Genomic DNA, 16,576 nt, shown 5'->3' with positions numbered 1-16,576 from the left:
GGGACTTGTGACCTTATAGTCCCTGCAGATCTTAATGGACTTATCAGCTTTTGGAACAACAATGAGTGAAGCTCACTCACTCCGGTCTGTTTTGAATACAATGCCCATTGCTCCTAGGCTGTCTAGCTTTTTTTCTACTGGTGTTCTGAGGGCATAAAGTACTGGTCTCACCTTCTTAAAGATGGGCTCACTCTTTGATTTCACCCTAATGGTGGCTGTATATTCTCCCTCATGGTGCTGGGCCCCTCCTCAAACACTGCCTTATGTTTTTTTCCAACACGGCCTCCACCTTAACATAAGCTGCATTTTGAGCCCCCCTCACTGAGAATATTTCTCTCCAGTTCATCTTGAATGTATCTAGACTGTATTCTTTTTACAACCACAACACAAAGCTTTGCTATTTGTTGTTTATATATGGCATTCACCATTACTTCTCACAGAGTGGGAATTCTTTTGTTGGTAAAAGTGAACATTACGTTTCTGCAGTGGTAGATGAGACAGAAACTTTTGATATATTATCTCTAACATCAGTATTGCCTGGGCGCCTATGTCCAGCAATATTTTCACCTTTTTGCCTTCTATTTCAATTGCAATGTGACTGCCACGTTGTTTGCTGGCAGTGTACACTGTACACACCCCCAGCTCATCATTGTCATCTTCATCACTTTTAGTGTCTTCCTGTACATATTGTGTCTTTTTATTTCTACATGCCAAAGCTATGTCTCCAAGTTTTGAACAGAAATGGTATTTTTCATTTTTCAATTTACACGTCTGTGCAGTGTGCTTACCCTCACACGGTAGTGGGGTTGGCTCCTGGCATTTGTCTGGCATCATTTTTCTGTGAGATATAAAAACCATTCTGCTAATTAATTGCTGCTGATTTAAATCTCCATTGTTTTCTTTATTTTCCCCTGATGCAATATATTTACATTTCCAGCTTCTTTGAACTTTCCAGAAAATTCTTGTGCATTACTTGAGGCAGTTTCCATCACTACTCCAGTCTCACAGGCTTCTTGAAATGTCAGATCTTTTTTGGATAAAAGTCTGTTTTGCACATCCTCACTCTTCAGGTCACTAACGAAGTGGTCATGGAGAGCCTTGTTAAGATGTCCACTGAACTCAATGTGTTGTGTGTTGTTTTAAAGACAAAACATAGTCTGCCATTGACTAACCCTAATTTTGGTTCATTTTTTGAAAACGGAATCTCTCCACACTTGTGATGGGTTTTGGCTTCTAGTGATCACTTACATAGTTACTGGTAAATGAATGCGATTGGTTTATCAGGGCTCAGCAAGTTTTTAAAAAGTGTGTATGTGTCTGCTCCTATTACAGAAAGGAAAACACTGAGCTATCGTTCATCTGGCACATTATTTGCAATCATCCATAGCTTCAATTTTTTCAAGCAAGATTCAAAGTCATGTTGTCTCTCTCTGTACTCTAGTATTTCTCCAATTTGGAATTTTGCCATGGCTACGCATAGTCCCATCCACTTTTCACTTTTTGTTAGCCTCTTCCTGATGAGAGCTACAAGTTCTGGGATTTACTTTTCTCACTCTGTTTCTTTCAGAGATGGTCTTACAATACAGTCATCCCATCCTCATTGCCACTGTAATATATTCACATTCTTTTCTAATACTTTACAGTCGAGTTGGCAGCCTTATAATGCACTGGGAAAAGCGTATTTTGATTGCATATGTGAAAGCCAAGCTGACTGGATACCGAACTACAGCACAGGGCATTCTGGGTAAATACAACCAAAACAAATTCACTTGTCTACTGCCAGAGGGAGAAATGGCTTGTAGTCTATTGTCAGATCCTTCAATATGCTCGGTAACACGTGACCTAGCATATTCCGAAGAAAAAATGTAGGTAGCCCTATGGGTAGATGGTGGCACTGCATTAGAAATAAACATGTTGCTGTGATCATTTAGAATTCCACTTCCTGCATCAGAAATGTTACCTGAAGGTTGTAACTATTTTCTCACAAAATTTGTTCTTTGGTTTTCACTACATTGTCAGAATTCATGTTTTTTGTTTTTCAAGCTCTAAACACATCTCTCTGTTCCTCTTTTACAGCTATCCAGGCCCTTCGCTCTGTGCTGAACTCCTTCTCTGTAGTTAATAGAAAAAACATGTTTGTCTACCAGGAGCGCACAACTAAATCAGTCTTCTATCTCAGGTGAATTTTGTGGTTTTACAGTATTTCCCACTGCATTTTTTTGTGTCGCCTTGGCTTGCAAGGCACATCTTAGATGTAAATGTTATTTTTGTTTACCTGTTAAGAGGAGATCACTGTGTAGGATGACTGAAGGACGACTGTCTCGACATGTCAGCCAGCTGCAGCTGCACTGGCACTATTAAAGCGGTTTTCTTCGTTAACACTGGGGCCAGTTCTGTTCAGAGCTCCAAGATGATTACTTTGGGCCTTCAGATTACTTTGGGCAATCTGAAGGCTAATAAACCGATCATCATTAATAAGTCACAGCAGACCACTGTGGTCTACCTTTGAATCCATTGACAATATCCTCCAGCAGAGCCAAAGCTGACATCACAGCTTTGGCTCTGCAGTGAGCCAAAGCTGTACGTACAAGTATATGTATATACTTGTACGTTAAAAAGTTTGCAAACTGGGATTATTGACTTCTTTTAAAAAGGATAGAATGTAAGAACTAAAATGTACTCCAACCCCTACCCAGTTCCAAAGAAGTCTCTTATGGTGACCACTTCTAATATAAATGAATTAGAGATTTAAAACTCTCTAACTACAGTTGAACCCCTTTTGTGTGGCTCAGGCACAACTCCTCTAGTGCCTGAGCACAAAATGTCTCTTTGGTGTCAAAGAGATGGAGGCATGTTTACATTTAGGGAGTAATGTCTTTGAGAAAACCAAAAAAGAATATTCACTCCATATGGTTCTGGAGTATCTCTTAGCTTCCTCATGATGAAAACTTATATTTGGCTTGTGTTTTTCTCCATAGACTCTGTGAAACCTCACTAAAAGGCAAGTACTCAGACCTGGATGGAAACCTTCATCCAACTCGCTCAATGGGGCTCATTAGAAGTCAAGAGCCTTTATATCCTGAAGACATAACGGTAAGAAAACATATAGTACTTTAGTATCTTTATTATGACATTTTCAAAGTTGCTAATTTTGGTTTTGCATACTGTTATGGTCTGGCTCTTAAACCATAACAAATGAAAGGGAAACAACGCATGGGATAACTTAAAAGGGAATTTATTTAACAAACATCATAACTGATTGGGGGAGAAAGGGGAGAGAGTGGCAGGGAGACAGAAAGAATGAACTGCTTAGTCAGAGAAAAGTGGTGCATCTCAAGGTGACTCTGACGTCATTTGGAGACACTGGCCAGCTGCCTCCACTTCCAATCAGCACCTGTCCAAAACATGGATGCTAGAGACCCAGAGGAAAAGGCCTTGGGCCGTAACAATACTGTTTTTATCTAAGTCATAACACAGATATTCTTATATCTAAAGATTTATTCAGGAGGAATCTAATTCAAATATCTTTCACAATGTTTCTTAAAAAAACAACATTATGAAAAATATTTTTTGGGAACAAAAGAGTGCGTCTCGGTTTACCCTGCGACAGACTGGTGACCCGTCCAGGGTGTACCCCGCCTCTCGTCCAAAACAATCGCTGGATAGGCACCAGCACCACTCCTGACCCTGCGAGGGACAAGGGTGTTAGGAAATGAATGGTTGTGTCCAGATGCGCCACCAGGAATCTTGGGCCCCCTGACAATAAATTTGTTTGGGCCCCCTGTTCAGCTGCTGTTACAATTTTTTGAGTCTATTTGACCCATAAAAAGCGTCACAATTTTAAAGGCTGCATCTGCCTTGCTTTCTTTGGTTCAATACTGATAATTAGCACAATATTTACTGCTCATGAATTTAACATCCAACAGTCCACATCCAGGATGCAAGTAGGTTGCTTAAATTTTTTCTATTAGTTTTAGATACTGAAATGTCTCCCTATGAGCAACAGTCAAAAGCAACGTGTAAAATACACATTAATCGATCCAGACTTCTAAAAATGCTAGCAGCTGCATTTTATTCAAGCTGCAGTACATAACTTTAATAAAAAATATGTTTTCTCCATATTTGTTAAAGCTGTTGTAGCAGTTTGTTATGAGACAGATAATCTGAAAACAATCAATCTCCTCCATCTCCTTCCTGAATTACTATTACTGGTTAAAGTAATGCACCGTTCTGACCGGAACACCTCACCAGGGAGGCGTCCAGGAGGCATCCTGACCAGATGCCCGAACCACCTCAACTGGCTCCTCTCGATGTGGAGGAGCAGCGGCTCTACTCTGAGTCCCTCCCGGATGACCGAGCTTCTCACCCTATCTCTAAGGGAGAGCCCAGCCACCCTGCGGAGGAAACCCATTTCGGCCGCTTGTACCCGTGATCTCATTCTTTCGGTCATGATCCAAAGCTCATGACCATAGATGAGGGTGGGAACGTAGATCGACCGGTAAATCGAGAGCTTCGCTTTTTGGCTCAGCTCTCTTCACCACGACGGACCGGTACAGCGCCCGCTTCATGGCAGACGCTGCACCAATCCGCCTGTCAATCTCCCGCTCCCTTCTTCCCTCATTCGTGAACAAGATCCCCAGATACTTAAACTCCTCCACTTGAGGCAGGACGACCCCCCTGACCCGGAGAAGGCACTCTACCCTTTTCCGGCTCAAGACCATGGCCTCGGATTTGGAGGCACTGAGCCTCATCCCGGCCGCTTCACACTCGGCTGCGAACCGCTCCAGTGAGAACTGCAGATCACGATCTGATGAAGCCAACAGGACCACATCATCTATAAAAAGCAGAGATGCGATCCTAAGGCCATCAAAACGGATCCCCTCAACACCTCGGCTGCGCCTAGAAATTCTGTCCATAAAAGTAATGAACAGAATCGGTGACAAAGGGCAGCCTTGGCGGAGTCCAACTCTCACCGGAAACGAGCCCGACTTACTGCCGGCAATGCAGACCAGACTCTGACCAGTCATCAAAGGGCCTAGTACCCCATACCCCATACTTCCGGAGTACCCCCCACACGACCCCCCAAGGGACACGGTCGAACGCCTTCTCCAAGTCCACAAAACACATGTAGACTGGTTGGGCCAACTCCCATGCACCCTCCAGGACCCTGCTGAGGCTGTAGAGCTGGTCCAGTGTTTAACGACAAGGTCGAAAAGCACACTGCTCTTCCTGAATCCGAGGTTCGACTATCTGATGAACCCTCCTTTCCAGGACCCCTGAATAGACCTTACCAGGGAGGGTTAAAACTTTCTCCGGCTGAACAGAAACAAAACTGAAGTTATTATTTTTGTCCCTAAAGAGGAACGATCTAGAGCAGCGGTCCCCAACCTTTTTATTATCACGAACCGGTCAAGACTTGGACATTTTTGCTGCGGCCCGTGGGTGTGGGTGGCTGAACACCAGATAAGGCCTCTGCCTTATCTGGTGTTCCCGCTAAAGCCTGAATATGCCCAATTTGGCACACATTGACACAGTGGCGCAGTTGGTAGAGCTGTTGCCTTGCAGCAAGAAGGTTCTGGGTTCGATTCCCAGCCCCGGTCTTTCTGCATGGAGTTTGCATGTTCTCCCTGTGCATGGTGGGTTTTCTCCAGGTACTCCGGTTTCCTCCCACAGTCCTAAAACATGACTGTCAGGTTAATTGGTCTGTCTAAATTCTCCCTAGGTGTGAGTGTGTGTGCATGGTTGTGTGTCCTGTCTGTCTCTGTGTTGCCCTGCGACAGACTGGCGACCTGTCCAGGGTGACCCCACCTCTCACCCGGAACGTTAGCTTGAGATAGACACCAGCAAACCTCCCGACCCCATTAGGGGACAAGGTGTAAATAAAATGGATGGATGTCACTTAAACTCATAAGCGAGTCAAGGCAGGTGAGCAAATACTTTTGGCAAGTATTGTATGTACACAAAACTTTTAAATACTTTGTATAAGTTTTCATAACTAAATTAGGAAATGGATTGATGGATTGGTTGTCTTGGCCCTTTTATCATAGCCTGTGTGGTTTTCCCTGACTGGGAACGAGAATGAAACCTCTGAATGTGACAGGTAGCCAATCAGAAAGTGCGGTGACATAAGAACAGAGGGGAATCCCAAACAGCTGACATATCGCGCAACTGAGAGTCCGGTGGATATCGGAGATATGTGGAAATCTTTATTATTATATGTAAAGGTTATTATTATATGTTTGTGTTTATTCAGTTAAAATATTAACTATAAAAAAACATATTGACCTCCAAATCATAGTGCAGCAAATAGAGCGGCTGCTCCCATCGTCTTTTATCCACCGCCTTTTTTTTATTTCGTCTTTTATCTCTTAAAATGACTCCACAAACTATCACTATTGCTTCTACATCGTCATCCGTGTTTGGTTATTCTAAATTCTCATATGGTATGTTGGAGCTTTTACTGGATTATCCTCTGGAATCGGGATGCTCGTGAGTGGTGTGTTGTTCCTGCGTTGTGGCTGAACACGAACCGATTGAACCTGTTGGACTTTTATCAGCTCTGTGGTCACAGAGGTTTGGAGAATCGGCCGACATTCTTAAATCTTTCCATCTAAACCAGACTTAAAACTCATCTCCTCTCAACCACTGCCCAAACTCTCTCTGACTCTGGTCGCTATGGTAACTTTTACATATCCCTTCAAAATAAGATAGTTGCGCCACAGAAGTGAACATTTTACTTTCGTGAACATTTTAACTCACGATAACAACTAACAGGAGCCCTGAGCTTGTTTCTCTGCAACAAGACGGTCCCATCAGGGACTGATGAGAGACAATGACACCCGAAGTGTTGCTTATATCCACAGCCTGCTTGGTCTCTATGTGGTGAAGCAGCTTGAAACTTCATTGCCTCATTAGCAGCCGGTCGCCGCATGTTATGCAGAGCGGCTTGTAATGTGGGACTCACCTACCGGTCTGGGATAAATCCATTCTCCTGTCTCTTCTCTGGGCCTTTTCCTCTTTGCAGAGAAACTTTCCAAAGACATCTGATCTGTTTCTTACTCAGTTTTGCTGCTTGTGGGCTCAATGTTGGCGTGCAAGTAATGAGAGAATCTGGTTAAAGGATTTTCAAAATAAAAGATCCTCCAGATTCAAATAATACATAAAACAGAAATATTTAATTATTTCTTGCGCGGCCCAGTGCCAATTGGTCCACGGACCGGTACCGGTCCACGGACCGGGGGTTGGGGACCACTGGTATATTGTCAATGCACAGCTTCAGTTATTACAACTAAAAACCAGCAATCAGGCCCAAAACCTGGGAGTAGTGATGGACTCTGACCTGAACCTTCAGAGCCACAACGGCTTAGCACCACAATACATTAAAGATCTGCTGTCGTCATAACAACCTTCCAGACCCCTCCAGTTTTCTGGAGAGAAGCAGCATTCAGCGTCTATGCACCATAAATCTGGAACAAACTTCTAGAAAACTGTAAAACAGCTGAAACACTGAGTGTCTTTAAATCTCAACTAAAAACCCAGCTGTTTAGAGTTGTATTTGAAACGTAATCAATTACAAATTTAATGATGGCACTTGACTAAATGTACCGTTTTGATAGTTGATTCCATGTTGCATGACTTTGTGTTTTTGTGTTATGATGTAAAGCTTTTTGAAATGCCTTGGTGCTGAAATGTGCTATGCAAATAAAATTTGATTGATTTGATTTGGAAAGTAGTGAAGACATTTTTTGCCATTGTAAAGAAAAAACTGTGTGGAAATGGAAATTAACTCGCTATAGAACCACAATTAAATACATTTCCTGAAATGATCCTTGTTCTTGTGCTTTTTTAAAATCACACTTGAGTAAGGCAGTCTTCTATTTGTTGCATCTTCTTTTAGGGCTCCAGATCTTCTTTGGAAGGCTCTCGACCAGTAGGACAAGTGGACAAACACATCCTGCTTCTGGTGCATGGAGTGGGAAATGCAGGTATAATGTTGTAAATGATAAGGTCAGGATTTCCCCCAGTAAACTTGCTAAGCCCTGTGGTCAGGGTGCCGAGGTGGTCCACCATGTGTTTGTATTAAAAGATGTTAGGTCGACAGAATGAAAAAATATTACTGGGTAATTATATGTTACAGAAAAACATCGCCAGTGAAATGCTGTTTAAACCCACAACTTGTCTTAAAAGCAACAAATAAAAAAAATGCAATTAAATTGAATATCAATTATTTGCACTTCTGTTTAATCCAAATTAAGTTAGGGGATAGTGGGCCACTAAAGCCCCCTTCAGGGCTTCAGGGGCCCATAAATGCTAATATTTTAACACAGCCTACATTTGTTTATTGAGATTATCAATGCTGCTAAATTTGATTTAATGGTTTCAGCATAAATTAAAAGATTTTAAATTGTTTAACAATTAAATGTAAGATTTTAAGGAGCTGGAAAGTTTACTTTATAAAAGTTCAAAGGGCAATCTTCATGATTAGATTGTTTTGTTACCGCCTTTACAATCTGATGCTATCAGTTTAATCTTTGAGTTTGAGTTCTGTTTGTTCACAAATACAACTTATTGCTTTTTAGGTTGGCCAATTAAACTACTCCACCTCTCCCAGATTTCACTAAATCTAACACTGAAGCTGTTAGAGGTGCTGATGTTTTTAGCAGGAAGAGGGGCCCCCAAGTCAAATTCTTCTCCAGGCTTCATAAAGCCTTGGACCGGCCCTGCATGATGAGTTAAATCTGCTGCACTGTGCAGAGATGAGCAACAAACAATTTAATTTGATGCTGCTAATGTGGCTTTGGTAGTTGTTCCATTTTGTGTCTGTTGAGTTTTTAATAAGCGCCACAACTTTAAGGGAGTTTTCAGATCTCCACATGGCCGCACTCATTAACTCTGGCTGACTTAGTAGACAAAGCATTTGATATGGTTTGATGCATCGTGTAACCAGAAAAATACTAAAAATAATAATGAAATAATATTAAACCAGCGTGATGCATGACTACGAGGCGAACGCAAAAGCTGTGGGTACAGTGGGTTTAAAACTCTTACCTTTAGTGTTCTCCAAAGAAACATAATTCCTCACAGGGGTTTGATGTAAATATCCACACAGATCAGCCTGTTTGAAGTTTGAAGGGAGTGAAGGGAGGTGCGTGCGATGTGCGCTGAGGTAAACTTCAGCGCTGTTCGCTCTCCTGGCTTTAAATTAATCTTCTATAAACCTATCTTTTAGGAATAAATCTGCTCCGCCACAGAAACGCTCAGAGCAACAGAGACACCTGCAATCTGGCTTTACAACAAAAAAACAATTTTTTTTATGACTTAGCCTAGTGGCGGGCCTAGTAAAGCATGGCGGGCCGCCAGGCTTATGATACACTAAGGGAAACCCTGTAAGGTAGAGATTGTGTAAAAGATTCCATTGTTTCATCAGACAACTGTTGGAGCCACTTATCAACTGTGAGGTCTCTAGGTTTATATGGATGTATGTTTTCAATTGTAATTCATTTTTTTTATCTCTTGTGTAGGTCCAGAAATCACAGATGAACTGGTCAAGGTGCTTCGGAAGCGCCTGGATGAAACCACCTTGGACATCATAACAGTTATGCTTGTTAGAAACTGCAAGCTAACTCCTGCTGATGTGGAGGTAGTCTGCCTTTTCTGTGTCCTAGTATTTCTATTACACAAAAAAACATTTAACATTATTTTAAATGCAATGTCTGTTTTGCACAGAGGCAATCAAAAAATTAATTCAATATTTCCAAATATTGTCTGATTAGTTTATCCAGCCATCAGGATCTCCTCCCACTGGAATCATGACCTTCAATCTTCCAACATATTGTCTTCCCTGGCTGCCCACACTGGCTCACTACCTCAGACAGAACCTGCTTATCTTCCTGCATATACCCAAGTACACTGACAGCATTACTGTACACCATTTCAAGGTACACTGCACCATGTAAAATTGTGTGCCCTAACTCCTCTCCTATTTTCTGGACTGTCCATAACAGAAAGAACAAAGAGCATGAAGCTTAGAGGATTAGTAAGGACAGGCAATATGGCTCTTCAATGCAAAAAAGTGAATCCTCAAGATGAATAAAGAGGTTATCTTGCAGCACTGCAGATCTTTATAACAAGTCGTACTTTTCAAAATATAATGAAGTGGGCAAAAAAAGGAAATTGTTATAAAACGTTAGTGTAAATGACAAATCCCTGTCTTAAAAATAATTTAATCTACACTCACTGGCCACTCTATTAGGTACACCTGCACAACTCTTGAATCAGCCAATCACTTGGCAGCAACTCAATGCATTTAGGCATGTAGACATGGTCAAGACCATCTGCTGCAGTTCAAACTGAGCATCAGAATTCAGAAGAAAGGTGATTTAAGTGACTTTGAACGTGGCATGCTTGTTGGTACCAGACAGGCTGCACTGAGTACATCAGAAACTGCTGACCTATTGGGATTTTCCAGCACAACCATCTCTAGGGTTTATAGAGAATGGGCTGAAAAAGAGAAAATATCCAGTGAGCGGCAGTTCTGTGGTCGCAAATGCCTTGTTGATGCCAGAGGTCAGAGGAGAATGGCCAGACTGGTTTGAGGTGATAGAACAGCAACAGTAACTCAAATAACCACTTGATACAACTGAGATATGCAGAAGAGCATCTCTGAACGCACAACATGCCAGACCTTGAGGCGGATGGGCTACAGCAGCAGAAGACCACACCGGGTGCCACTCCTGTCATCTAAGAACAGGAAACTGAGGCTACAATTCACACAGGCTCACCAAAACTGGACAATAGAAGAATGGAAAACATCGTCTCCAGAAACAGTCGGATTGTAGGGTCAGAATATGGTGTCAACAACATGAAAGCATGAATCCATCCTGCCTTCTATCAGTGGCTCACGCTGCTGGTGGTGCAATGATGTAGAGGATATTTTCCTGGCACACTTTGGGTCCATTAGTACCAATTGAGCATCGTGTCAACGCCACAGCCTACCTGAGTATTGTTGCTGACCATGTCCATCCCTTTATGACCACAGTGTACCATCTTCGTTATCCAGCAGGATAACGCACCATGTCATAAAGCGTGAATCGTCTCAGACTGGTTTCTTGAACACAACAATGAGTTCACTGAACTCCAATGGCCTCCATAGTCACCAGATCTCAATCCAATAGAGCATCTTTGGGTTGTGGTGGAACGAGAGATTCACATCATGGATGTGCAGCCGACAAATCTGGAGCAACTGTGTGATGCTATCATGTCAATATGGATCAGACTCTGAGGAATGTTTCCAGTACCTTGTTGAATCTATGCCATGAAGGATTAAGGCAGCTCTTGGGGTACCTAATAAAGTGGCCCGTGAGTGTATGTAGTTGTACTTGGAGTCTGTTTTGGGATTGAGCAATTAACTCAGAAATCTGAGTACATGCATACATGTTTATAAGCTTTCACTGCGTTGGAAAGACATTTTTTGGGTGAAGCTTGAAGGTTGTAATTTTTTTACTTTTTCCTGTTTTCAGCATTACTTTCATTTGAGCACTGACTTGGCTGACTCTGATATCTACCTCTACAATAAGCCTGGAGGCCAGGGAACAGGAGGCAAAGGTAACAACATTCTAAGTCTTAACCTCTTACACCCTAAGGGGTATAAATAAATTTCCGCCTGACAAAAACACACAAAAGTAAATCACTTATAGCCTCACAGCTATTAGATTTAATAAGAAACTTTTGGTACCTCTGTAAAGGTAAGATGTCATAGAATGGTTTTCTGGTGTCAGCACCATTGTAGCTTTGACCCTGCCTGAAATATTAGGGACAAAATATAAAATATTTTGCATTTTTTTTAACCTCGCCAAAATTTTCTTTGAAATAAACATTGAAAACACTACCAAAATAGTATTTGTAACACAAAAAAGTAGTACAGACTTTTAAATCTAAATGTTGTGTAAAAGTATACCAAATTTGGACTCAATCAGATGAATCATATTTATTTTAGAATGGTATTAGTGAGAAATTTCTTAGGCGGAGAGGCCATTTTAGCACATTTATCCAAAATGTCACCAAACTGTGCCAAATGTGTTTTTTACATCAATACTGGGGGTTTGTTAAAATTAAATAGCTTATTACCATCTAATGACACTTTCTACATATAATATAACCATTGGTCATGACATTTACCCCATTTATATGCAAAATGTACCATTATGCACAGTGTAATATGTATAATAATGATGATGTGAAAGCTCTTTCTTTGACTCCAAATAGAAAACTTTTATTGAAACAAGATAAAACAGTCAAAAATACTTTTTGAATAATTTAAAAGAGCAAATAAACAATTTTGAAAATCCACCACCACCATCACCACCAAAAAATGGACATCTTACCTCAAAGAAGGTGAAGAATCATGAGAGGTGGGGGAGGTGGGGGGAGGTTCAGCGTCACCTGAGCTTGATGGTTCGGCTTCCACTCGACTATAAATAAAAATAAAGTATTTGAAGAATTAGAGGTTTATTACAAAGTAATGAACCAAAGTAAACATGAAATCCTTACTAGTAAAATAAAACATATTTTAGTAAAACATAAGTAAACAAATAACCACATGGTTTTACTTCCCGCCGTTATTACAAGCATATAATCACTGAAATTAATAAATAAATAGAACCAAAACATCAAATATTTTGTGTGAAATTGCGGGGGGAAACTTACACATCACCGAGATCAAGTCTGTCAGCTGTGTCCTGCTCTTCCTCTTCCTCCTCGTCCGAATCCCACCAGCTATCAGAAGAGCTAGCTCCACTCGTAGCAAATCGAAAAACCGTTGTTGTTCAAAAGCCTTCAAAAGCCTCTAAATCGTCAAGTTTCTGCTGCTATGATCGATTTATCATAAAAAAATCAAAACTGAACTCACGGAACCGAGATAACTCCACGTGCTCAGACTCCCGTATACCACGCCTGCTTACGCACCGAGAGCGCCCCGAGAGCGCATAAATTACGCACACATTTAGATCGGGTTCCGAAAAATACGTCATGATTTTGCATAGCCGACATCTTGTGCCATACTCTGAGAGTCTTTCCACTCTCACGTGAAGCCATAAAATGGCCGTGATGATCAGCTGATCGGGTGTTTTCCGGGCAGTTGCGTCATCGCCCGAGGACCTTTAAATCTCATCAGCTGTTTTTAAATAGCTCTAAAATCTTAACATTTTGGGCAAAACCTTTATGCGGAATAGTTTTTGAAAGATTAAAGCCTCTTTTAGCGGATAATAAAAAAAAAAAATTTAAAGGCACACGGAGCCTTTGTTTACAGAGCGAGTCGAGGTCACATGGCAGCTGGAACCCTCGGAGGGTCCGTCGGGCTTAACTTAACGTACAGTATCATCATGAATGTAGTTTTTGTCTTTCAGGGTAGAGTCTAACAAAACTTTGGATAATACAGATAGTAAAAATTTTAATAAATAAACAAACAAATAAATAAATAATAAAAAATAAATAAAAATAAAAAACTGTGGTCTAAGAGCATTTACCAGAAGAAACATTAACACAGTGGTGTTAATAATATGGTTGGTTAGTATGTGGGGTCTCATTTTATATTTAAGAACTGCAAATAGCAGCAGACCATATCCAGCCTGCTTTTTGCTTAGGGATGGTGGGGCCAGATGGCATTTTTGAGATGTGTAATGGGAACAAAGCATGTGGGACACATGCTCTTGAGTGAACTCCAGTGAACATAATTATTTGACTTTTTTCTTCTGCCGTTAATGTCAGACAAGTGTGGTACATACAATCTTGCTGTTCACTGGAATATGAAATTCCATCAGTTGGATGAAATAAGTCTCTGCTGGGTTGTTTCCCCCATAGACATAATATAAGAATAGACCCTCATGGCCGCTCTCGCCTATTGTCGCTGAAGAGATTTAGGGCGGCCATCTTGGAGCGGTCCACCACTCCACTCAGCGTTACGTGTTTAGCAGCACAATGACGTATCAGCGCATTTAATCGATCATAACACGCTTTTTTGTTACTGGAAACCATATTCAAACATCTATCAAAGCTACATTTATAAACTATTGTATTTTTAAAGTATGTTTTTAATACATAGTTCAGCATATTTAAATATGCTTAGTGGCTATAACAATAGAATAGGAATGGAATATTCTGATATTGATGTATGATGAGCATATTAAAAAGCACACACCCGTTCATAATTATTTAATAAATTATTTAGTAAATAATACATATTTATATAAATATACAAACACAAATAATGATTAATAATGACACAAATAAATAATGATTAATACTGAATAATATATATTGGATACATGTTTAAATGCATGTATATACAAGTGATGGGTAAATGAGGCGTTTCGACTCATAGCAACACTGTATTGATTCTGTGTCACTCAATACTGACACCTGCTGGACATTAAAAATTCCTACAGGCAACGTCGTGATTTGATCAAGTCTGTACAATAAGATTTAAGTCTTTGTATTTCATTGAATATTATATGTTGTATTTCATGTCATATCTTCAGTTACAATTAAAATATATTTGATATACAGTCAATAAAGAATGTGAACATGAACCATAAAGTGAAAATTTAAGTGAATGTGTTTGGAATGAGGATGCATGGACTGTTTTTTCCCACACATTTTTATTTAAAAAAGTTTTTACAACCTTTTGAAATTAAGCCTGTTAAACTTTTTTGACAAAACGTCTGCTGTAGAAAAAAATTAAGTAAACTCTACATTTACAGCGAACCCTTGTGTTTCTTAGGGGAAAATAATCTGTGATATGCGAAATCCGTGAAGTAGTTACCTTTATTTTTTTACAGTTATTACACAGCATAAATAAATACTCTACATTGAAACCAAAGATCAAAACCTGTTTTCAGGTCAGCGGATGTGCATGTGCATCAATCGGGCATTAATGTGATCCAGAGTCATGTCATTAAAGCTTCTCCTCCAACCTGCCCCGCCAGATTCACAGCTGTATCTACGGAAGACCAACGGATCTCATCAAACGAGCCTCCGGTCGGGTTTTGTTCTGCCTCTGGCCAGTTTTTTTTTTTCCAGCAGACATTGATAGTTTCAGTTTCCATCTCCTGAATGACCAATCTGTATTAAACACCGTAACGTTATTGGCACTCAGGTAGCGCGGAGACTGTTTTTAACAATCATATGGTCAATTAGGACTAAGAACACTGTGGGGAAAAAAACTGCACAAAAAAATCTGCGAAGCAGCGAAACCGTGAAAAGTGAACCGCGTTACAGCGAGGGTTCACTGTATATGAAATAATTTATAAAAAGCAACTGAGTAATTTGTAGAATGGCTGCATATCCGAGTTTATCTAGGTGAATCTGAGACTTCATTCTCATGCCTGGCCTCATAATGCCTCAGCATCGAAAAGGTGGATTTATTTAAATAAGACAGTTTAGTCAAACATATGCGACACTTAACCTGCAGAACATACTATAAAAGTAAACTAAAAGTCAGTTTCAGCTGAATTTGGGTTCAGATAGATTAAGTAGAAACTGACAAGAACCAGATGAAATGACAAAAATGAAAACAAATTTATTTTCCAATATAGGATCAAAATGGTCCCACTTAGGAAACATTTCCTTTGAAGCTGCTCCATAGATGACAATGTAAAAGATCAAGAATTTGTTTGGCAAATGCTTTTGACAGATTCGCTTCCTTATAAACACAGTTTGGCATCCAGTGTCATTTCGAAACAGTTCCTGTATTGGTCACGTGACTTGCTGAAACCAATACGCGCACCGACACGGGTGTTGGTCTGTGGGCTTGATGCATGCGCCAGCGCGTCGGTGTTGGTGGACCCATCACTAGTATATAAATACATACATATATATATATAGGTATATGTTTTCCAGACGATGAGTTCTATCTTCAGAGATTCAGCAGCTGAGATCGAGTCCAAAATCCGATGTGAGATTCATCCATGCTGCAGTGAATCGTCTCTCTTTATAGATTCTCCCTCTTCTTCCTCACATTGTGTCTTTATGAAACCTTCAAAACAAAAATGGAAGATTTGGGATGTATCTTACTTTTGACAGAGTGAAAGAATTACATATAAATAATAGTCTTTATCACCTGTGTAAACTTTGCTGGTGAATGTTATAACTAGGGGTGTAGTGAATAATTTCACGATACGATATACGATATTCTGGTCACGATGCAATATGTATCACAATATTTTTTGAGCGATACAATTCGATACGATTTAGTGCATTTTTACGATTTTCTGAAAGATTTTAGAAGGACAGAGGGATTTTAGTGACATTTTGTGTTCCATAGACTTGAATTTAGTTACTGAAAACTGATTAAAAGCACCAACTACACAATACCTGACTCTGATTGGACAGTCTAACAGTCTGCAGCTGGACAAAATGAATCAAAGATGCAGTGAGAGAATTAGTTTCTGTCATTTAATTCATGTGGATTTGACATAAAACTCAAAAGTTTAAACGGTAATCCAGGAGCAGAGTGGGGAGATTATCACCTCTGTAGTCTCTCAATATGCAAATGATTGCACTTATGTTTTTTCTTTTGGAC

The 16,576-nt window shown here is 40.3% G+C and overlaps 1 protein-coding gene across 11 annotated transcripts in view; it reads left to right on the top strand.

Moving 5' to 3' along the window:
* The window catches only part of szt2 (SZT2 subunit of KICSTOR complex), a 165,600-nt gene that overhangs the window by 84,262 nt on the left and 64,762 nt on the right, over positions 1 to 16,576 (top strand). For all 11 annotated transcript variants that reach the window (XM_081606674.1, XM_081606677.1, XM_081606670.1 and 8 more), the window contains exons 44-49: positions 2,077 to 2,179; positions 2,979 to 3,093; positions 7,898 to 7,985; positions 9,522 to 9,640; positions 9,774 to 9,938; positions 11,520 to 11,604. In XM_081606674.1, the coding sequence (XP_081462800.1) occupies positions 2,077 to 2,179; positions 2,979 to 3,093; positions 7,898 to 7,985; positions 9,522 to 9,640; positions 9,774 to 9,938; positions 11,520 to 11,604 (675 nt within the window). The remainder of the gene's footprint in view (positions 1 to 2,076; positions 2,180 to 2,978; positions 3,094 to 7,897; positions 7,986 to 9,521; positions 9,641 to 9,773; positions 9,939 to 11,519; positions 11,605 to 16,576) is intronic.

This window comes from Poecilia reticulata, chromosome 4, assembly GCF_904066995.2.
Source record: "Poecilia reticulata chromosome 4, P_reticulata-male-v2, whole genome shotgun sequence".
Lineage (NCBI taxonomy): Eukaryota > Metazoa > Chordata > Actinopteri > Cyprinodontiformes > Poeciliidae > Poecilia > Poecilia reticulata.
This window is presented reverse-complemented; position numbering and strand designations above follow the sequence as displayed.